The following is a 25,356-nucleotide window of genomic DNA, read 5'->3' on the forward strand; positions in this document are numbered from 1 at the left end:
TTTTTTAACTCAAAATGGGGGGTTAGATAAAAGTGAAGGAAAATAAAGAAACGTTGATGGGGAAGAGAAGATTTGCATGCTGAAGAATACATACCCTGTTTGGCTACAATCTCGATAGGGCAGGACAGAAAATACACTATAGAAGGATCTTCTGCCACTGATAAGGACTATCCTATAAAGACAAAATGATACATAAACTACTTTAAGTGAGCTCTGTCAATATAGAAGTTACAGGACCAAAGACAAAGATGGAGAGATGCACAGTACATAACTTGCATTACTGTGGGAATGTGTTTGAAAGAATATTCAACAAAGATAAGAAAAAGAAAACAAGAACGAAAGATAAACCGCCTGTAAAAACACCCTTTGAAGTAAATAAAGAGACCACTGATAAAACCAAACATGTTTTCATGCAAACAAACAACGAGTTTGTGTATTGAATATTCTGCCATGCCTTTCAAGTGCCTGTTTTTATCAGTTCATCAAGCACTAATAATTGATCTAAAGCATGAAAGCAAAAAAAAGTCAGATAAAAGAATTATAATAATAATAATAAATATTTTTATTAATAATAATAAAAATAATAATAATAAAACAGTCCGAGAAAGTCTTGTTCTTTCTGCTCTCGGACACATCTGAACCACTGTAGTTAGTTCCAAAGTATTTAGTGTATAAGCTTAAAGAAACTCTTTTAAGTGATAGAAAAATTTATAGGAAAATGTATACAATTTTACCAAACAATTTGGGCAAATTTGCTTCAGCTGAAAGTTGAATAGTTTCCATCCTTGACTTATACATATTTGGAAAACTGCAAATGTATATATATTAGCCATTTGCCCAAAAGCCTAAAGGAAACCCTGTCACAACATTTTGTTTTCCAGTCCATTTTGTTTTCCATTTACAATGTCGTGAACACTTAATTGGCAAAGTAATTATAAATTAATAAGCAAAATCACAAATTACACAGTCAAAATCTTTGGGCTTCAGAGAGAGTTCATTTGGTGCTACTATCAACCTAAAATCCTTTTACATTTTTTTAGTGATTATCTAAACCTCAGAGTCAGAAATAAAAAAATAAAATAAAAGTTTCACACATACAGTACACTGACAAACATCTGCATAAAGGAAATTCCTTCCCTTTCAAGTTTCTACACTCTCATGTGATATACTATACAGTATATAAGCAATATACACTCAGTGACAACTTTATTAGGAACACCTGTACACCTCCTTATTCATGTGATTATCCAATCCTGTGCCAATCCTGTGGCAGCATTGCAATTCATAAAATAATACAGATACAGGTCTGATTCACATCAACCATCAGAATGGGGATACCATCTGTGTACCTCAGCAGAAATCGCGATTCATCAGACTAGGCTATGTTTTTCCAGTCTTTAACTGTCCAGTTTTGGTTAGCCTGTGCCCACTGCAGCCTCAGATTTCTGTTCTTGGCTGACAGATGTGGAACCCAACTTGGTCTTCTGCTGTTGTAGCCCATCCACCTCAAGGTTCGACATATTGTGCATTCTGAGATGCTGTTCTGCTCACTACAATTGTACAGAGGGGTTATCTGAGTTACTGTAGCATTTCTGTCAGCTCGAACCAGTCTGACCGTTCTATGTTCTATGTTCAACAGGGCATTTTCGTCCACAGAACTGCCGCTCAATGGATAGTTGGTTTTTGGCACCATTCTGAGTAAACTCTAGAGACTGTTGTGCGTGAAAATCCCAGGAGATCAGCAGTTACAGAAATACTCAAACCAGCCCATCTGGCACCAACAATCATGCCACGGTTCTATCACTGAGATCACATTTTTCCCCATTCTGATGGTTGATGTGAATATTAACTGAAGCTCTTGCCCCATATCTGCTTAATTTTATGCAATGTACTGCTGCCACATGCATTGGCTGATTAGATAATTGCATGAATAAGTAGGTGTACAGGTGTTCCTAATAAAGTTGTCACTATATGTATCTAAATAGCATACCTAAAGAGCATGACCTTATCACATTTGGGTTCAGATTCAAACATGTGTACTGGTGTCCTCACCCCTCAGACATAATTTTGATTATCATGTGGGAAAATGACACTAAAACGAATGAAATTATTTTGAAAAATAACTCTTAAATAATAAACAAGGAAACAGAGAACTAGGGAAAATCTCTGAATAATGTTAGGGGGTCTTTCGCTGAAAAACTTGATATATGTGGATGTTGTTCTCTGTGTGGGTTGTTGGGTAGATGCAAGCATACCTTCCATTGCGCATATCATGCTGCCTTATGTTTTTGATGAAGTGGACCTTCTTGAAACTCTTTGGTCGCGGTGATCCGGATAAAGTTCGACATCTAGATGAAACATAGCAGCGTCAATACTGTTCTTTATAGAAACAAATGCTGATATGAGATGATAGTTCAAAAACACTCATGAGCTTAAGAAAATGCTTTAGAACAGGGCTCAACTTTAAGGATTTTTTTCTGCTGGCCCAGATTTTTTTCTCGCCCTGCTAACATTTTTGCTAGCCCTACCACAAAAAACAAAAACAAAAAAGTCAGAGACTTTTTATGTATTTTTTTTATGTCTATGTGCCAGGAATAATATTTCAATTTTTCATTAAATGTTAAGTTTTCTGTACAAAAAAATTGCTTTGCTGGAAAATGATGGCATACAATGCAAAACATTACTGATTGGTTTGTAATTTTCAACCAATTCTTACTGATTCCTTAAATGACAAGTTATGGTGTGTCCATGTCAGACTCAGGATTACCATAATTAAGGACAGCTAGATAACGTTATCTTGGCAATGAGTTTAAATCAGCAGAATTTAAAGCAACAACAATGTTCAATAGATCACAGGAATGCAAAGGTTTAAGCAAGGCATGAAAAGCACATTTAACAAGATCATCAAATGTAAAATTTAGCGAAAATACAGCACTGGCCCAATAGGGCAAGTGGTACTGTAGTTCTGTCCAGCGGGTCATCCTTATTGTTGAGCCCTGTTTGTAGTCAACACCAAAAGCACATTTAAAGCAAAAACCAGATAGTTATAGAATATCAATGTTAACTAAAGTAATACTCCAAACAATGCTTAAATAAATCACGATATGTAAACTACTGATTAAACGTCATACACATGTACCGTGTTTCTACATATCATTACTATATTCTGCAAGAATGGGCTGATCCAGACCCATAAAAGTAGCTATACCTGCGAAGAGGGGCATTTTCCTCAATATCCTCAAGAGTCTCCAGTGAAGACCGCTGGGATATCAGCCTCCGTCTGCATATTGACAAAAAAAGGGTGAGTTTGTGGTGCTACAGCAATCCAAACACAGTCATATTAAGCTTGTATTTCATTTTGCATATAGTCCTTTGTTAATTTATAAAAGTGACGTGTGTAATTTCTGCACCAATACAGGGCGAGTTTGAAAAATTTTTGCAGTTCTGTTTGGTGACGCAAGTGCTGCAGAAATGGCACACTTCACCTTGTGTGCACCTAACATTATGTGCTGCTGATACTCTCTGATCACTAGACATCAAGTACACTACTGATCTAAATGTATGATTAACCTGGACTGAAAAGCTGTCTATAAAAGATGAAAGCTAACTAACTACTAATAACAGTTTTAGGGGGCTTTTCCATCTTTATCAGGCTGATTCTCACAAAACCTGTCAGGAAAATGTCCTGGTCAAATTTATCTGCAAATCAATACGAAAAAAAAAAAAAAAAAACAATTATATTATATTTTGCATAAAGAAAATGAAGACTACATTTAGGACTTTTAAATTTTTTTTTTGCATTTTGTCATTATTTTCTGTGTCAGCCCCCATTCCCAAATGAACATATAACATCTGCATTGACACCTACGTTTGCTGAACATTAATACATTTATGTATTGATTTAAGTCATAGTAAAAGCGATAGTAAATCAACAGTTCACAGCATCAAAATGTGTGTTATGAGACATTATAAACAGCTCTGTTCACTTACGCTAATGTTATTATGCTATTAAATTACGTTTTTCTCTTTTCAAGTGATTGTAATAATCATTTGCCTTGATTCTGATTCACAGTCACCATAGTTTTTAATCAAATTACTGTGCAATTTAACAATTTCTTTATAAAAAACCTGACATAAATATGCATTACAATATCACTCTTCATTCTTCATAATATTTTCAATTCCGTTTATGAGAATATTTTGCGAAAAATTGCGTCTTCATGGCAAACTCCCATTCATTCCTATGGTGAGTTCTGCAGAGCTTGTCAGAGCGAGCAACCGTTACCAAGTGGGGCACAGCTTAGAGAAGGGTCAATTATTTTCTTAATTAAAATCAGTGAAAATGAAATGCTGTAAAGGGAGTACTATGATGTAAAAATACTTCACATTTTAAATAGTATATCATGCCACAATTTGTTAATGATAATATCATAATGACCATATTTTTTCGCATTGCAGTAATGAGAATTTAGGCCACTCTTAATAATGTTGCAATGTACAAAATCTTAAATGCCTGAAAAAATAGGCTTAATTTTCTATAGGCAAAACATAATTTCTTATTTGTTTCTTTTGATTTTAAAGTAAAATTGGACATTTTCTTGACAGATTTTGAGATTCACCCATTCGACTGGAGCAGTTTGAAAAGAGAGTTTAAAAATCTTTATGCAGAATGATTAGACCTTTACATACTTGGCATAAATTTAAAGCATTTGTTGCAAGTGCCACATATTTAAAATCTCTATGCATAACCCCTGGAGTACATTTAACCATTGACAATTGTCAAGCATACAACCTATGTGGCAACTTGTCATTACATACTAGAAAGTTGCCAAACACAGTGAGGTTTAGAGCATTATTTCAAATCCAGGTTAAAGTTTTCCATCAAAACCTAACCTGTTGCCACACAGGTTTTCAGCTTTGCTATTTTCCTGATGTAATATGAGCTCACACACAGAATGTTCCACAATCAAGCCCCTGTAAGAGGATAAGTCATGGCTCCAGCACAGATTTCAGTTACACTTTCACTTAACGCATTCCTTTCTTGCAGGCTGAGGTAATGAGCAACACCCTTTAACTTGCTGATAAAGTACAATACACTTGGGAGTTTGAGAAAAGCCACACAAGCAACACTTGTTTCACTATCATAAGCGGGTTTTCCTTTGAGCTTACACTCTGACTTCTTCATATTTGCTTTTCAAGTACAGATAGCAGCTCGCAAAAGCAGGTCAAGCCAGGTGTTGTTGCATCTGAGCATTATGGGCTGAAGAACGCTTGTCTTTCTGCCAAATGATTTCTGAAATCAGTCACCTGAGAAGAGTTCAAATTTGAATTCAGTCTCCTATACAAATGTATGCTATATGTAAGCATTCCTTCATCTTTTCATTAACTTCCCTAATTTTGTAAGGTTGTGCTAGGACATGGACTTGAACAGAAAAGTCAGAAAACACTGTAGGATGGACAATTCTGCTTACTTTTGCACTATTCTATGTCCTTTTATAGTATACTATAATTAGTGTGAGTAGTGTGTTCAAACTGAAAAATGCAACAAGATGTAGTGTACTACAAGTACCCGAATGGTGTACTTTTCATTACCTTCCCCACTTTTGTAGTATTTTGCAACACCATTTTGTAGAATAAGTAGTGCGAGTGTTCCCATTGAAAGATGCAATGAAACGTAGTGTACTACGAGAACATGGATGATATATATGTTCCAAAAAAAAAAAAAAAAAAAAAATTGTGTAATGTTAGAAACTTTAGACACTCAACAGTCGCAGCTTTCCTTGCGTAGTGGAAGGTATTATCAGGTGGCGATGCTAGCGTAACCAAAGATTTTCAAGATGGTGGACATGGCAACTTTCGAAACTTCTGTGGAGAAGATGGTATCTTAAAATTGTGAACTTAATGCATCACCTTCACCCAGGGACGGACTGGCCGTAGAGAGAACCAGGACTTTTCCTGGTGGGCCGGCCGCGAAATGGGCCAAACACAACCCAACATTTGTGCAACTATCAGCAACCCCCCCTCCTCCCCCACAACTTTTCAGCAGGTTTTTATTTATATACGTTGTATGATAATTTGAAATATATTAAAAGCCATTTTCTGGGCACTCGCACTGAACTTGGACTCATACATTACAGCTAACATGCTAAAGCTAATGCCAGCACCAAACAAGGGGTGAGATGTGCCTTTCAAATGTCTTTTCCCTCAACTAAAAAATGGCAAATGCTGTTGTGTAATAAAAAACGTTAAGTGTTCCGTTTTAGATGATAATACCATTTGAAAATTCATGCTCTAGGTGGCCGAGTACATAATGTACAGTGTAAGTTTGTCTACTGAGGCGGAACACTGTGTCCTGCCAGACACAGGTGGAACATTGTTATGGACCATGCGCGACACGGACGGGTTAAGCCTCTGCGCACTGTCTCCAGGATGTGAGCGGGGTCCGAATTGGGGTGGCAAATCTCATTTTTAGGGTGGCATTTGCCATCCCGTGCCATCCCTCTGGCCCCGCCCCTGCTAGTTTAAAAGCCTGGTGGAGACACCAGCACACAAGCATCCCATGCTGGGGGACCATCACCCAAAACACAGCATAAGAATGCTGATTGTTATGCTTTGTTTGTCTTCACTGCAAATATTCTGTCTTGTGTATACTGTGTATACTGTTTGTTTATTATGTCATATAGCATCCTTATGTCCATTCATTGCACAGTGTTAATTTCTTTTGTAATTGCACATGTGTAACCTGTGTGAGTAACACAGTTTCGTTGCTTTGTGTGAGAACATGGGGAAATTACAAATAAAGTTTACTTTGAATACCATACTAACACTACTCTTACTATTTCTGCAGTATACTGTATATTATGTACAGTATACTGGGCACAGTATGCATTTTTTTGTATGCGTGGAATACCCAGATATACTTGTGCCAAAATGTACAGTATACAACAAAGGACACTGCATGGAATAGTGTATCTTACATTGCAATGCACTCGACCTGACCTTCCACTTCCACGGTGATGAATGAACTAGAAGTAATTTAAGCTGCAATTTAACATCTCTTTCTTGACTCATTATTTGAGTGGACTGTCAAAGCTTATGATGTTTTTGCAAAAAATTGGATTAAAATGCTCTGTGGAATTAAACATATATGTAATGACATTATGTGACAAAAGTGTAGCATGCTACTCTTTGAAATGTTTATCTTTGTATAATGCATTATGTTTCACATGCTATACTATATAAAAAATGTTATGCAGTGTTCAGTGTGTGTAGTACACTAGTATTCCATTCAAAAAATAGCCAATAACACCAGTGTACACCACTGTAATTAAACCACTACAATTTTTTTCTCATTCTGTGCTTTTTTAACTCATGGTAAGAGTCAAATCACAAAACACTTTGGTTGCATAAGCAGCTTGAACTCTTATGGAGGAATTTCAAAAACATCAAGAGATCATGACCCCATAAAAATTGCTTGAACATCTAAATTTCAAATGCTGTCGGAGACTTTGATCTCACAAGATCAAAGTCTCTGGATGATTCTACATTAAACTATTGGAGTGCAAAGAAAACAATGATCACATGCAGACCAAACTAAGTACCTCAGTCAAAACATCAATACACAAAACTTCTAATGTTTATGAAAGACTTCTACAGTCCACAATCAACAGTACAAGGCTACTAGCAAATACGTTTATTCTCACAGTTTAGTTAGGCTAGGCAGGAATTGCATGAGTCACCTTCTGAGAGTCAAAGCACAAATGTTATTGTATTTTAACATAAGAGACTTAAGAAATATCACAGGTGCCATTGTACTGAAAATCAGTTCAACAGTATGATTAATACTGAGTAAAGTACATTTTAGAAACAAAAATGTCTATTTTTGCCCCACTAATGAAATTAGCTACAATCAAAGCCAAAGCAAGATCAACCATTACTTGTCAATGAGCAACGCACAGACTGGGTCTGTCTGGAACACCGCAAACACAGACAAGTAGATTGATACAAACAGTGAAGCGTTCCAATGCTTTTATACAAAATATAAGAACTCTTGGAGCGCCGCTCGTCCTGTCGAATTAAAGAACAAAACGAACTGTTGTATAGTTTGTATTATCAAGTGGACCTCTGGCAGCAGACTAAAGTAAAGGTCGACTGATAGTGGATTTTGCCCATAACTAAGGTGGTGGGAAAGGCATATAACCAATTAATCAGCCAATAGTTTTTAAAATTTATTTACTGAATGTCAAAAAAAAACAAAAAAAACAAAACAAAAAAAAAAAAACCTATTCTTTCCTTACTATGATGAGCACAGACAAAGAGTATGAATGAATAAAATTCCAGATGCAGTTTATTGTTCAACCAAAATCCCCAAAATAACCAGAAAAATATAATATTTGTTGCATAATGCGGGACTTGAGTATAAACAAGCCTGAAACACACAGGGGACTCTTATTTTGAGTCTTATTTTGCGGCAACTATCGCTATAGATTTTTGCAGATAACAATAGTTCCAAAAAGCAACTATCAGCAATGATTAATCTGTAAAACCGATATATCAATCTACCTCTAGACTAAAGGCTCAGGTATACTTTATTTTTCCAAGTGTGCTCTAGCTTTTCAAAGTATAGGCCTACTCTTTAGGCCGCAATCCGTAAGAAGCATTCAACACATGTGCTCTACGACTGCCTTGTGATACTCTTTAGTACTGTCAATGCCTGGCGGATACTCAGACAGTGCACATAGACGCAGACTGTCCGTGTGTAGGCCAAAGCATACTTTGGTTTTCTGAGAGCCACTACACATGTAGCCCTGTTTTTCTAGACACGTAGAGAGTCCGTTTCTGTCCTCGTTGTCTGCGTATGTGCCTCCCAATGAATGTAATAAAGCGTAGGCTATAACAAAACAGTCATAGTGCGCATGCGTCAAGCGTGTCGTATTAGAACATGATCAAAAGAGTATACTTTGAAAAACTGAGTGCTTAACCATGTGCAAGATCGAAAAATGCATGGCATGTGGAAAAATGAAGTATACCCATGGGCTGCAGGTGGACAGTCTGCGTGTACTGTGCGTAGCGGCACGTGGAAAACCAAAGTATTTGCCTTAGAATATGACCAGCAATATATGATGTTGTCCAATTTAATGATGATAAATCAACATACAACATGTCCTTCATCAGCCGGGTGTTTTATAAACTCAATAGAAAGCCCAAGCACACAGATCGGTAGTTAACCACCACATCTGATTGCTATTATGACTGCTTGCTATTATGACACAACAGCATTTCCTTTACCTCAATCCTTAAAATACCACAGATCACTGTTAAGTGACCGACTGGATCTAATCCTGTAAAAGCCCTTTGTTCCTGAAAACCTTTAGAACAACGAGACTCGGTGGCCCATGAGTTTTTTATCATGCCCTGGCAAACATTTGCCTGGTTGCAATTTCCACCACATCCGATACTGTTTTTAAGGTTTGATTTAAAACCTTATCCTGACACCATGTCTTTTGCTGGAAAAAAATGTCAGCGTAATTTCTCAGTAATGCCAGCTAACCACACAATACAAAGGAGAAGGACATGATCCATCCAAAAACACGGCTTGTTTCACTGGTTATGGAAAGTAAACACATCCAACAATAAGCTGGGATACTTTAATGTTTGGTCAAGAATAAATTAGGGACAAAGCAAGCCTTGAAAAAATGTGGGGAAAGAAAAACATACTTTCTATGACAAAGTATCCTTTTGTTTCTTTTTCTCTCTGTCCCATTCATGCCAATCTGCTCTAAAATTGCACTTTCATCATACTTTATTTAGCTGTCTTGAAGAAGTGTTGCAATTGAGAGGCAAGATTAAGTTGGCACCAGAAAGACATGGGCTATTTACATAGACGTATAGCCAGCCATAAACAATTACATAATACACTGTTCACACAGTGTGGTCTAACAGGACTGCAAAAATGCTTTTGTCTGGAGTGGCCCAATCAAGTTAGACTGTCTGGTAGCTTAACAGAAGGCTTACAAGAACAGGGTCATGTAGGGTGTGTGTGTGTACGTGTTGTCTTTGGAGGCCTGTGTCAGCACATCAGAGACATGACTACTCTGCACAGTCTCTCTACACAGGCTGCTCTTGGCAGCTCTTCTGAAGGTTTGGGTCTTCCTGGTGGAAAGTGGCAGGCCAGGCAGGAGAGTCTGGGAGAGGAAGTGGAGGTCAGAGGCAGGGAGTGGAGGAAGGAGGGGGAGTCAGTGTAGAGACTGGGCATCCTGCCTAGAACCTGTGTTTGTGTCCAGCAGCTGCCCATTTAGAACAAGCTCGACACTGTTTAAGAGAAAGTATGCATATATATGTGTGCGTTTGTGTGTTTGTAAGGGGCATTTACTGTAATCAGCAATCAGCAATACAACTGTCCTCACATCCATTCAACAAATACAGCTTACTGGAATATGACTTATCTTTGCCTTGACGCTAATGAGAAATTGTGTATTTTCAGAATAGGTATGAAAAGGTATCTATGCATTCAAGGTGTGTGGGTATTTTCCGCAAATGACAAAGTTGGCAATAGTGTTAGGGAGTAACTAATTTAAAGCAGAGACGCTACTAACTAGTTCATTGTTCAGTAGCGTGACTTTCACTCAGCTGTTTCCACAATAGTGCAGCATTTCCAGAAATGAACTACATTTTCTGACGAGTAGCAGTGTAGCATCACAAAACGTTACATTTTCACGTTAAAATTCACATGCAGCAATGGAGCCGAGGCAGTAATCAAACTAATTTTTTTTTTTTCACTGTGCTGTCTATGATCAATGGTGTGTTGCCAAAAATTCTCAATTATAGTGAACCCATGTTAACTTAGGCTGAAAATCTTCCCCTCTGCCATAGCTCTCAAATCTCTTTAACTCTTGTGCACATTTAAACCTGTTGTGTCATGTGACAAGTGAGAACCAATGATATTGATGATGTTGTCATGCGCCAGACTTGAATTTGTACAACTGTCAGTGAGAGCTAGAGCTCAGTGTAAGCTTTGCAGCGAGTAACAACTTAAATTTTCAGCCTGGTCTCAATAACATTACGTGACCATGGCAACATTTTTGCAAAATGAAATTACATGCCTTAATAACACGTTTGGCTGCAGTTTCCCAGTGAAATGTCCAGCAGGAGGTGCCTAAAGCTGGTGAAATGGTGTCGTAATCAGATTATGTTTTTAAGATGGATATTTTAATGAGTAAAACATACTCCTGAATCTAAAACTTTAAACTAAACCTTACCAATTGTGTACCAATTGTGTACTCACGTACCAGGTGTGTTAGGTGAGTCTGACTATGTAATACAAGCTTTAAAATGTATAATTTTTCAAATGATGCGTTCGAGTAAAAGTATTTGGATATCACAACATAGCAGTTTGAGTAATAGTGCGAAGAATATGTGTTTATAAAGTCATAATCAGCCGTTGTAGTCGTGATTTGTGTGAAAGTTAATAAAATGCACAGTTGTTGTAGTGCCTCTAGTGTTTAATGCACCAGGGAACTGGGGCGAAACATAGAATTCAGCACGTAAAAGTCAGTTTGCAAAAATTTAGTTATGGTAACATTCGTGCTATAAGACTAGGTTGTAAATTTTGGTTGGTTCTTCAGAAAAAGCTTTTGCTTTAGAAGCCTTCTGCATGCAATACAGTACACAAGTCATATGAACTACTTTTTTGATACTTTTATGTTGCTTTTTTCGCTTTTTTGATCTTAATACTTTGAATCACCACCCAATTTTGTTGTATGGAAAAGAGCAGACTAGAAATTCTATAAAACATCTCTATAAAAAAAAAAAAGAAGAAGAAAATTCTACTCCAAAAGCTGTTAGATGGAAAGAGCCTGTGCATATAAAATAACTATAATAACAAGCATAGATCATGAAAAAAATAAAATAAAAATTACAGTGACTTTGTATTGGTCTCACTGAAAATAAGCGGCATCTACAAACATCAGGATAAACTGAAATTCACTCATGCAAACTGTGTCATCAGCATTAACCGCAGAATACAGGTCACTTAGTATATTAATGAATGATGCAGAAGTCTGAATGAAGATTATTGATTAGTTTTTCAGGGACTGTGGTTGATGTGTCTAACAGGACCATTAGTTCAATGGCAGGTAATCTATTTCAATAAAATCTAGGTAATCCCCTACTGTACAGCTTCACAAGGTATTTTCTTAGTTAACCCTAATTATTTGCACGTTAAGACTAACCATAAGTTAAATTTGTACAAATTTGGTATAGCTTACATTTGTAAATATTGAGAATGCAAATGAACAGCTTGTGCATAAATACCTTGTGGAGCAAGTTATGCTATTACTTTGTATCAATTGTATAAAATGCTTTATATTTTATTATTTATTATAATTTATATATTAATATATAATTTTTCTATCTATCTATCTTTCTATCTATCTGTGTGTGTGTGTGTGTGTGTGTGTGTGTGTGTGTGTGTGTGTGTGTGTGTGTATATATATACACACATCTCCAGAGTGAGGAAACGTACAGGTAGAATCACTCTGGACCCCACACACCCTGCACACTCCCTCTTTGAACTGTTACCCTATGGCCGGCGCTACAGAGCACCGAGCGCCAGGACATCCAGGCACAAGAACAGTTTTTACCCTCAGGCCAATTTCCACATGTACAATTAAACTGCCTTCAGGACTCCCCCATAGAGCAATAATGTAAATAAATACCTCATGTACATATATAAATTCACATTTTAAATTAAATTAAACTGTACATACCCATACCTTGCACATACATTACTACTAGCACATGTCATGTGCATATGCCATTCTATGTTATATGTCCTGTTATTTGTATGCCTATTTATACTCTTACCTTGTTTTATATTCTGTGTCTCACTGTAATGTTCTGTGTGCACTTGCTTCTCCTTTCACCAAAAAATAAAATAAATAAACAAATAAATAAATGAAGTCCTTTTGTACGTGAGAACACTTGGCAATAAAGCTCATTTTGATTCTGATTCTGATATAAATGGACATTTTTTTGGTTGTGAATCTTAGTGGAACATGTAAATAGTTAATGTGATGAACTACACCCCTGCTAGGACACCTGCGTGAACTCAAATGGGAACTGACTTCATACTGTACAACCACTAACATTACCTTGGGACCAGTTAATTAAAAGTAAAATGGTCTAAAGAAAAGTGAAGTTAGTTCTTAGAAAATGTGTAGCATCATGTCTTTGCAGATGCCACTTGGTTTAGTGCATTAGGATACCTGGATCTCTGCAGCTCCAGGGCAGAGTTGGCTATCTGTCCCCCCTCTAGACAGCTGTAGTTCTGGCTGGACTGCCTGTAGGGTACAGGCAGGATTCCCTGAGTGTACGTTTGCAGTCTCCCCCTCGTCGCCGGTGGCACCGCAGAAAAAGGGGGACACAACACAGACTGGAGCACCTGAGCGCTGCAAGTATTCCCCTCCGCATCCGCACTGTACGCTGGAAGAGGAGCGGCAGCAGCGGCGGCCACGCTGGGACCCGACATCCCGGCCATGAAGCCAGCAGCTCGGGCACTGCTGAGAGCCTGGTTCGCTGCTGCGGCCAGTGCCTGCTGCTGCTGCTGCTGGCCCACTGCAGAAACCAGGCTCTGTCTAGTCCTTGCCTCCACAAACGAACTGTCCTCCTCCTCGATCTGACTGTCCCCGTCATCCTGCACGGGTCGTCCGTCCAGAGAGATGTTGCTGAGGAATGAGAGTGCAGCTTGCCTCCGCCGTGGGTCTATCACGCGCTTCCGTGTGTGCTCCAGACTGGAGTGCTTCATTTGCAGCGCGCTCGCCATCACGGGTGCATGAATGCGTGTTTGTCAACGGAGAGGGTTCATGGTGTTTGTATGGATGTGGGCTGAAAGTGTTGGTCAAAATGCCATGGCGTTGTCTTTTAAGTTCCTGCTTTCTCACTGTGTGTGTGTGTGTACACAGAAAAGCATGATCACGTGTGTGCAGTATTGTGGCAGTAGGAACATTCGTTTGACCAATAGGGATTCATGAGAACGAAGCAGCGTCTCAAAACGTAGCGAGCAGCCTAAATAGGCATCATTTTTGGCAGTCTGAGATGTCATTCACACTTCCCACGATGTTTTCCAACTGTTTTACTGTGTAAACACGTGCTAGACGGATGTTTTTGCCCGTTGCGACGCGTTCTGCTGTTTTAATGTAATGCCCAAAAATGCCACCCAGGTAAGCGACACACAAGGTTTTGAAACACACAGCCTGATTGTTTTTTCCCCCCTCATTCTTGCTCCGCCCTTTTGGGCTACTTGGACAGGACATCTTTAACATTACATAAAAGTAAACATTGAAGGCACGGCCAGTCAGAGATAGCACGAGTTGTTGAAACCATTGCAGATATGTTTATTGTGCTTTCAAATCGAATTGAACTAAAACTCGCATAACTGTGTTGCTCCCATGAAGTTCACAAACAAATCTTCGTTCACTGGTTTCGGACAAATGCAACATAGGCAATAGAACTGCTCTCTTCTTAAAGCCTGTTAATCTTCATGATGCTAATAATTACGTATAATATTCGATTCAGCTACTGCATATTGGAAAAACAAAAAAGGCATATGAAGAGGCTTTATAAAGTGTTATAAGAGTGTAATAAGAATGTAATAAATTTAGAGTGTGCAGATGCACATTTGGATTTCCGTGCAACCGATCGTGTTCTTTAAAACATTACGAAACTTAAATGATGAAATTTAACATGTTGGCACAATATATTGTAAGAACAAATATTGCACGAGTGCATTTTCCTGGTCGCACTTTAATGCACAAACAGTTATTGTTCATTTGAACAGTTATTTTCAACAGGAAAGTGCCATCTAGTGGTTAATAAAATCAATTACACATGCCTGAAAGATAGTTCACCCCAAAATGAAAATTCTCTCATCATTTACTCACCCTCATGCCATTAGATGTTTACGGATTTCTTTTTTCTTTTTTTTTTTTTTTTTTTTTTGCAGAACACAAATGAAGATTTTTAGAAGAATATTTCAGCTCTGTAGATCCATACAATGTAAGTGAATGGTGGCCAGAAATTTGAAGCTCCAAAAAGCATATAAAGGCAGCCTAAAAGTAATCCATATGACTCCAGTGGTTTAATCCATGTCTTCTGAAGAAATATGATAAGTGTGTGTGAGAAACAGATCAATATTTAAGTGCTTTTTTACTATAAATTCTCCTCACTGCCCAGTAGGTGTTGATATGCACCAAGAATGTGAATCACCAAAAAACAAAAGAAGAACCTGCAGCTAACCATTTTTGGTTCCCAAAACGTTCTGGGAACATTAGATTTTGGTTCCTAGAAGGTTGCCAGAACATACTTTTTTAAGGTTTGTTTTTTGTTAGCCAGAAAATTTTTCTTTATGGAAATAGAACGTTCTTTTTAGGTTTACAGAACGTTCCCCTAATATCAATTTTCATTATATTAATATTTACATATTCATGCATTCATACATCATTAATCATAAATAAAGCAATCAGCCCACAATCAATGTCTTTGTTGATCCATTGTTTAATTCAAAACTTTTATCACTTAATACAAAAACATGAAAACATAGATTAAAATGTGCAAGAACTTCGTTAAAAAAAAATTAAAAAATACATTGTAACTGTAAAAACTGATACATTTCTGGTGAACCTCTCCACTTGAAAAAAATCCTTCCACCACTGTCATCTGTAAATTTAATAAAGCAATGAAAAAGGCAACGTAAGTTACATGGACATTAGATTAAACAATTAGATGAACAAATATAAATTAACATGAGACACAAACATGCTTTACATATTAAGACTTGTTTTGTGTATTTTGTCATAAATCTTGTCAAGGGAAGATAAAATACACTTCATCCTCTGCAGTTTGGTTCTCAGATTAATGTATTTATTTTTAAGGATGTTTTATGCAACGTAAATTACACAATAAGTTAAACACATCATCACACATGATATGTAAATTAATAAATTAATGGATACATTTATTTCCATCTCGTTTGTTTTATCCACTCATGTAAGGTCTCGGGTACCTCGGGCCGAATTAAAGCAGGGAAACACTAACAGGTGGATTTAAAGATGTAAGATGTACTGTAGATTTGCTGAAACATGTATTTTTTATTTTTTTTAACTAACATTGTACAATACTGAAAACTGAGCCTTAATCTTTGTGTTTCCTCAGCACCAGACATTATGCAGATATTAAAGTAAATTATTCCAAATAATCAATGATGTCAATACATTCGAAGGTTTTTGAAATCAGAAATGTATTGACGTAGATTAAGATTGAATAAACATTCAAATAATCTTATAGGCTAACAGATTAATGTCTTCACTCTGAAGTGTACACTTTAGCGGATCTCTGCTTCTCGTCATTAGTGGCCAATAAACAACAAAAAAGTTCCAACAATCATGCTCTTTTCGATTATATGAGTTAAATCTTTTTCAAATCAATACCAATATTGATCTAATATTTATTTAATCTCATATCTAGAAGTAAGTATTTATTGAGGAAATCGACAAATGAATGTCAGTCAGCTAGTTACTCCTTAACATTCATCAGCGCGCAGATTTATATAGAGCAAGGGCGATTTCCAATCGACAGTGATCCTCCCTATGCCCTATTCACTCAGCTCTTGATATGGGCACTCTGAAGGGAGCATGGCATTACTGTATGAATGTACTCTTCGCTAGCAGTCTTGTGGAAAGGCCCTAAGTTGAAAAAAATAAATAAATAAAATAAAATAAATAAATATATATATATATTTGCATGTATTAGACGCAGAATATAACCTAAAATAGACAGTATAGTATATAGTAAAACCCAAAAATAACCATTAGAGAACGTTCTGTATAAGTTATTTTAGGTTATCCCACAAAAACCACCGTTAGATTATGGTTATAAAATAAGTAACCTAAAGAGAACGTTCTCAGAACTTTAAGAATTGGTTCCCAAAAATATAACCAAATGGGAACTATACGCTTACATTAGGGGAACGTTGTGTATGCACGCTGGGAATGTGAAAGTGTAGATTTACAGTAAAAAAAAAAAAAAATAAAAAAAAAAAAAAAATTATATTGATTTGTTTCTCACCAACACCTATCATATCACTACTGAAAATATGGATTTACCCACTGGAGTTTTATGGATTACGTTTATGTTGCATTTATGTGCTTTTTGGAGCTTCAAAGTTCTGGTCACCATTCAGTTGCGTTGTATGGACCTACAGAGCTGAAATATTCTTCTAAAAATCTTTGTGTTCTGCAGAAGAAAGAAAGTCATAAACATCTGAGATGGCCTGAGGGTGAGGAAATGATGAGAGAATGACATTTTATGGGTTAACTATACCTTTTAAACAATTGTGCCATGAAAATGACCTGCATGTACTAAAATAAATGAAAATCAATAAGGTAAAGACGATGAAAATAAATATCTGGACGGTTAATTGAGGTAGTGTTTTGCAGTGCATTTCCTATGCGGTAATGAGCATTGAGCTCGCTGTCCACTAGATGGAGCTGTAGTGTAAATTAATCGCTTTAAGGATTTTATCCCCCTGCTAATGGAGTGTATGAAATACCTTCTATGAATTGAATGAGGGAGGGGAAATAAACCAGTGATGAAATGTTTCACATTCAAGTTAATTTGCCATTTGTAACAGATTGGAATTCTTACTCAATCAGTTCTCTGAGTCAAGTCATTTTTATTTGTATAGTGCCTTTTCCAACACACATCGTTTCAAAGCAGCTTTACAGAAAATGAAGCTGTAATATCTATAATGTCTTAGAGTCATCATTGTGTAGTTTGATAAAATATGATTGTGAATTGTGTTGAAAAAATAAGTAATTCAATAATAATTGTATTTAGAACCCCAGTGAGCAAGCCGAAGATGACTGTGGCAAGGAACACAAAACTCCTTAAGATGTTGGTTAATGGAGAAAAATAACCTTGGGAGAAACCAGAATCACTGTGGGGGCCAGTTCCCCTCTGGCTAACCAGCATGAATATAATGCCAATATTAGTTATTCATGTGCAGTGCAAGTCATGGTTTAAAATTAGTAAAATAAGTAAGTGTTAAGGGTCAGTGTTTCAATAAAGATTGTGTTAGAACTGTAAGATGAATTAATATCTTTGAAGTTCATCCTGGGTTATCTGCAGAAGTTCACATTGATGCATTGTCCTTTGTTAGTTGGCTGATGAAGGGTTTTGTTGGCAATTAATTGATAGTCTATGTATTCCATTATAAGAGTGTAGTCCATCATTAGACCGAGGTGATGCAGGCAGAGATCAGTGAGGTGCAGAGCAGTTCAACCGGCAGGTCATTTCGGTGAGGTCTATCCTAAATCCAAGGTTCATGCAATGGCATATGATGAATCCCATGTCTTATGGTTGGAGTTGGCATCAGTTCATCCTCTGAAGTCCATCGTAATAGACTGAAGTGATGTTTTGCTGGCATCGGCTGCATTTAGTTGTCATCACTCAGAGACACGTAGCAGTGGAGTCCAACACGAAGCAGGAATGGAGCTGGATCCAGCCGGTTCTGGTGACCTCAGGATAGGAGTCCCGAGGTTGAGACAGGGATACAAATAGAATAATGTTAGCACAGATGTCATTCAATTTATTTGCAGAGTTATAGATCATGATCAATGTTTCTGGTTTCTGGTTCCGGCAGACCTAACTAAAGCAGCCTAATTGTGTGCTGATAGATAAATTAGGTGTATGCCTGGCTAAATAGATAAGTCTTTAGTCTAGACTTAAACTGAGTGAGTGTGTCTGCATCTTAAACAGTGTTAGGGAGACTGTTCCATAGTTTAGGAGCCAAATATGAAAAGGATCTACATTCTTTTGTGGATTATGATATTCTAGGAACTATTAACAGGCCAGAATTTTGCGATCGTAATGAACATGATGGAATATAGCGTGGTAGAAGGTCACTTAAGTACTGTGGAGCTAGACCATTCAAAGCTTTGTATGTAGTTAACAGAGTTTTCAAAAAATTAACAGGTAGCCAATGTAACGATGATAAAATGGGGCTATACTGATCATATTTCTTGGTTCTGGTCAGCACTCTGGCTGCTGCATTTTGAACCAATTGAAGTTTATTTATTGAACTTGTTGGACATCCTTCCAGTAATGCATAACAATAATCTAGTCTTGAGGTCATGAATGCATGAATTCATTTTTCGGCATCAGCAACAGAGAGCATGTGTCATAATTTAGCAATATTTCTTAGGTGGAAGACTGCTGTTCTACAAACATTGGTAATTTGATTATCAAAGGACAGATTGGTATCAAATATTACACCTAAGTTCTTTGCAGAAGAAGGCGACGTAACAGTACGTCCATCGAGAGTCAAATTATATTTTAGCGGCTTGTTTGTAGAGGTTTTTGGTCCAATAACTAGTACCTCTGTTTTGTTGGAATTGAGTCGAAATACATTTCTGGCCATCCAATCTTTAATTTCATTGATACACTCTGCTAATTTGGAGAATTGTGAAATTTCATCAGGTTTTGAAGAAATATAAAGTTGGGTATCGTCGGCATAACAGTGGAAACTTATTCCACGATTCCTGATAATATCTCCCAGGGAAAGCATTTATAAGGAGAAAGGCCAGCCAGAGGCCCTAAAACTGATCCCTGTGGCACTCCATACTTAACTTTTGTTTGGTTTGACAAATCCTCATTTACCCAGACAAAGTGGTAGCGGTCTGCTAAATGGGACCTTAACCATGCTAATGCAAGTCCACAAATGCCAACATAATTCTCTAGTCTATTCAAGAGAATGTTGTGATCTATCGTGTCGAAGGCAGCACTAAGATCTAAAAGCACTAGAAGTGAAATGCAGCCATGATTAGATGATAAGAGAAAGTCATTTGTAACTCTGATAAGTGCAGTTTCTGTACTGTGATGGGGCCTAAATCCTGACTGAAATTGTTCATATATACTATTTCTCTGTAGAAATGAACAGTTGGGAGGACATTACCTTTTCTAGTATTTTCAACATAAATGGGAGATTTGAAATCAGTCTACAATAAGCCAGTTATCCAGGATCAAGTTGTGGCTTCTTAATAAGCGGTTTGATAACTGCCATTTTAAAGTTTCTTGGGACTTGTCCTAAGGATAACGAGGAGTTAATAATATTAAGAAGAGGTTCTGAGATTACTGGGAATACCTCTTTTAAGAGCTTAGTTGGTAATGGATCTAACATACATGTTGTTGCTTTTGATGTTTCAATAAGTTTTGTTAGCTTTTCATGACCTATGACAGCGAAGGATTGAAGTTGCACGTGAGGAAAATTATGAGACACTGTTTTTTGAGGTACTGTGACAGATGATTGCATAATTCCAATTTTATTTATGATTATTTCAATTTGATCAGCATAGAAATTCATTAAGTCATTACTATTATGCTGCGATGGAATATCTGGTTTAGTTGAGGCGTTATTCCTAACCAATTTAGCCAAAGTACTGAATAAACACCTAGGATTGTTGTAGTTATTAGGGGTCAAGCCCCAAAGGGGCAAAGACGCCTATTGTTTTCGTTAGTTTTCTTATTATTCTTCTTCTTCTGCTCTTGAATCTATGGCAGCCCATAGATCCGCTTGCGGGAAAGTTATGAAATTTGGCACACAAATAGACGATTGTCTGATCTGTTACCACAGCAAATTTGGCGTCTCTACCTCAAACCCTCTAGTGCAACCAACTGCCCAAATTTGCACACACGTTTATGTTAATAACTTTTGAACCGTGAGTCCTAGAAACAAATTCTTTTCCCCTCTGATTCATTGGCTCAAGACGATTTGATTGCAATGAAAATGAAAATGTTTCTGCCATTTTGAACCTACTTTTTCAAACTCGTCCTAGGCCGTTTGTCCGATTTACATGAAAATTGACCTGTATCATCTAGAGGCATTCACAACAAAAATAATTTTGATAAACCATACCGTTTTCGAATGGCACTTCAATGAATTCGACGAAGATCACGGCAAAATGGACGTGAGGGTATATCTCCATAACGCTTTAGCGTATTCATACCAAACTTATTATTTGTCATAGGCACCATGACTCGAGGGTGCCTGCTCAGTTTCGGAACAGTGCCACCTAGTGGTCACGAGATATGAAAAAAGCACATTTTTGCTTATAACTTCTGAACAGTTTGTCATAAAATCATCAAATTGGTCTCATTAGATTCAGAGGGGTATAGCGAGTCCAACGATATGAAAAATTCCTATGTCGGCCATTTTGGACGTCGACCATTTTGAATTTAGTCATAAAATGCTGTATTTTACAAACGACTTGGCGTATCATTACGAAACTCTGTATTTGTCTTTGGCACCATGCTCTGAAGGGACTCAAACAGTTTCAGCACCACCTTGTGGTCACAAAGTATAATGCTATTTCTAAAAATGCTAATAGCTATTGACTCCTTTTGCCTACTGTTATGAGACTGGTCTTGATAGATTCCGTGGTTTATGCTGAGAACAATGATACAAACTTTCTGTCCGCCATTTTTAAATGTTTTGAAAACATACTTTTTCGAACTCCTCCTAGACTGTTTGTCCGATTTGCACGAAAATTGGCCTGCATCATCTAGAGGCACTCACGGCAAAAATTTATTCACAGAATGTTGATAAACCGTACCGTTTTTCGAATGGCGCTTCAACGAATTCGACAAAGAACGTGCAGAATTGAACTTGAGGCTGTATCTCTGCAATGCTTTGAGGGATTGGGACGAAACTTGGTACGTGTCACCATTAGGCCCTGAGGTTACCTGCAGTGTTTTGGTGCACTGCCTCGTACTGGTCAGGAGATAGAAAATGGCTATTTTGGCTTATAACTCTTGAATGCTTTCCTGCATGATAACCATCATGCCCAGATTCTACCTGAGCAATTTCAGAACAGCGTCACATACTGGACGAAAATTCTAAGAAGTAGCTTTTTTTAATTATTTTTAAAATAAAGGGGGTTTTTTATGATTGAAAGTTTACTTTTTCTAACTCCTCATACACTGTTCATCGGACTCTAACCAAAAACATGTTACAAAGCTTCTTTTGCTGCTCATGGTGCCGACAATTGGCTTGAACCCGGTATCGCTGCTTGCAGCTCTATTTTTCTATGAGTTTGTTAAAATATGAGCTCACTAGAGAACATTTAGATGGAAAAGAGGTGAAAAGAGTGTGGTGTAGCCTAATTTAGGATTATACATTTTTTTAAATGTAGTATAGATGACGAATAAGCAGGGACAGCCAACAGCAGTGTCCTCCAGTGTGACACGCTAAATTCCATCTAAAACTATTTTAAAAAGCATTTTTATTATACGTGCAGTTTTGTGACCTCATACGGATTGAAAGACTAGTACATGGAATTTTTGTACTTTTAAATTTGTTACACAGCAGGACTTTTAAGCTAAAAGGTGATTAAAAATGGTGAAAAATGCATAAGAAATGGTGACCAGTCACAGCACCTAAAATACAGTATATAGTGTACTTTAATTTATACATGGATATACATTTTATGTCCACGTTATTCGTCAACTACCTACATCTACTTGTATATTGAATATTATGTGAGCAATTTGTGTTATATATGTAATACAGAATTCCATATATACATTTACTAATATTGTATCTATTACAATATATGCAAGATGAAATAAGCTTCATTTTTCACATAGGTGTTGTTGAATTTTCCACTTTACTCAACTGGCCAAATAATAGGTAAAAAGCATGAAAATAATACTGGTAAATGTGGACTACAACATCCATACTCCTGTAACAGTGGGTGGTCCCTTTGCTCTGTCATCTGGTCAGAATTCTTCCCCACTGATAACCTTCCTCGGTCAGAAGCACTCAGGTCAATGACATTATTCTAACATGCTGAGGTAACCATGTGATTGGTAATGACAGATGCTCAAATGTAGGAATATGTGAGCAACAGAAGCCATTTTAACTGCTGAGTCATGCTTGTGATCTCTACATTTCTTTTTTTCAAAATATCAAATATGGTTTTCGCTGCACACCCTCATGGCGAAATCGTAAGAATTCATATGACTTTTCTAAATTTGGTATGATATCGTACGAATGCAGTCATATGAATTCATATGACTTTCACTGCAGCCAATGACATCCGGGCATTTGCATGTGACGAAATCGTACAAATTTATGCAAACAAACTCATACGAAATAGTCAACTCGTAAAATATACGAATTTTCATGAGACTGGATTGGGTTTTCCAGAGGACAAGAAATTTCTGAAAGAGGATTGTGTTTGACAGACAACATTAAACGTCAATAAAACACAAACTACTTTCAATTTACGCTCTTAATTTGACAGTGCCTCAATTGGTTTCGCATTTTGTGCTGCTTTATTACATCCTCAGTCTCATAACAGACCAAAATAACACACATTTTCACAACAGTTTCTGCGGCTATGCTGTCACAAGCAACAGTACAGCAACTCTCGGCCAGTTTAATCTTAACCCTGAATCAGTGGAGCAGAGCGCAAACTTCAGACTCTCTGTCCCTCTGTGTGAAATGCAGCACTTCCTGTGTTTGTGTGGGGCTTCCTCCCCCTCCAGTGATTTTGGCACCTCATTGTGAGTCATGATGCACACGGCGTGGTAACTGCTTCTCGGGAACAAGTATCACAATAGTTAGTCACAATTGTAATTTTTATTGATTTTTCTTTTTTCAAGGAACATATAATCTGCCCTGCAAAGGCATAACACAGTAACTACAACATTGAAAAGGGTCTCTTGGACTGTATAATCTATGATGACTATATGAGATAGGTTTGGGTCAACTATGCTCAAAATTAAGAGAAAATGTGTGAAAATTACAGTAACTACAAAATTCACACTAAAACCAAATTACTTTACAGCCTTTTTTTCTCAGTTTCAGTGTTGGTGTAGTTACTTGTTTTTACTTTGCCTTTGGAAGACCGTGATGGCACTGAATATGCAACATAGCAGTGTTATTATCATTAATGAAAACTAAATAAAAACATTTTCATTAACTGAAAAAAAAAAAAAAAAAAGAAATATATATATATATATATATATATATATATATATATATATATATATATATATATATATATATATACTAAACTAAAATATTTATTCATAACTTCAAAACTAACTAAAATAAAATAAATTGACCTTGAATTCATTTTAATTTTAGTTTTTTTATACACATTAGTGTGATTATGGGCAAAGTGGGAAACTTTTGGAAATTTTACTTTTCTCTGCACTTTTAATTATGATCCAAATTCCACATAACCTAACATTATGCCTGTATAGAAAGCCTATGATGTCTTCTACCTTAGTCAAAAGCAAAAATAAAAAATACTATTTTTCTCCAGGCAGTATTGGCAAAGTGGGACAGAGGAAAAATTATTGTATAGAAAATATGGTAACACTTTAATAAGGTTCCATTTGTTAACAATATTAGTTAACATGAACTAACAATGAACAATACTATTACAGCATTTGTTGATTTTAGTTAATTTTAGCATATACACTGGGGGCCAAAAGTTTGGAATAATGTACAGATTTTGCTGTTTCGGAAGGAAATTGGTACTTTAATTCACCAAAGTGGCATTCAACTGATCACAAAGTATAGTCAGGACATTACTGATGTAAAAAAACAGCACCATCACTATTTGAAAAAAGTCTTCTTTTTTTTTTTTTTTTTTTTTTTTTGTGGCAATTTCAAGCATTGTATAGCCTTCATTCCTCAAAACAATGACTGACTGACAAGTTTCTAGAGAAAGCTGTTTCTTTTTTGCCATTTTTGACCTGATATTGACCTTAAGACATGCCAGTCTATTGCATACTGTGGCAACTCAAAAACAAACACAAAGACAATGTTAAGCTTCATTTAACGAACCAAATAGCTTTCAACTGTGTTTGATATAATGGCAAGTGATTTGCTAGTGCCAAAATATCAATTTAGCATGATTACTCAAGGATAAGGTGTTGGAGTGATGGCTGCTGGAAATGGGGCCTGTCTAGATTTGATCAAAAATTGAAGATTTCATACAAAGGTGTGCACTACAGTCTTCAAAGACAAAGGACAACTGGCTCTAACAAGGACAGAAAGAGATGTGGAAGGCCAGATGTACAACTAAACAAGAGGATAAGTACATCAGAGTCTCTAGTTTGAGAAATAGACGCCTCATATGTCCTCAGCTGACAGCTTCTTTGAATTCTACCCGCTCAACACCAGTTTCATGTACAACAGTAAAGAGAAGACTCAGGGGTGCAGGCCTTATGGGAAGAATTGCAAAGAAAAAGACACTTTTGAAACAGAAAAACAAAAATAAAAGGTTA

General features: G+C 36.8%; 1 protein-coding gene across 2 annotated transcripts in view; it reads right to left on the bottom strand.

Annotated features, from left to right (window-relative positions):
• Positions 1-13,934, bottom strand: part of LOC127441481 (CDK5 and ABL1 enzyme substrate 1-like) — a 30,022-nt gene extending 16,088 nt beyond the window's left edge. Inside the window, exons 1-4 of one of the 2 annotated variants that reach the window (XM_051698976.1) lie at positions 13,266-13,934; positions 3,209-3,280; positions 2,256-2,348; positions 95-172 (exon numbers count right to left, since the gene is read on the bottom strand). In XM_051698976.1, the coding sequence (XP_051554936.1) occupies positions 95-172; positions 2,256-2,348; positions 3,209-3,280; positions 13,266-13,822 (800 nt within the window). In that variant the 5' untranslated portion in view covers positions 13,823-13,934. The remainder of the gene's footprint in view (positions 1-94; positions 173-2,255; positions 2,349-3,208; positions 3,281-13,265) is intronic. The other variant, XM_051698977.1, reaches the window with a different exon arrangement.
• Between the last annotated feature and the right edge of the window lie 11,422 nt (positions 13,935-25,356).

This window comes from Myxocyprinus asiaticus, chromosome 5 (assembly GCF_019703515.2).
Source record: "Myxocyprinus asiaticus isolate MX2 ecotype Aquarium Trade chromosome 5, UBuf_Myxa_2, whole genome shotgun sequence".
Taxonomy (NCBI): domain Eukaryota; kingdom Metazoa; phylum Chordata; class Actinopteri; order Cypriniformes; family Catostomidae; genus Myxocyprinus; species Myxocyprinus asiaticus.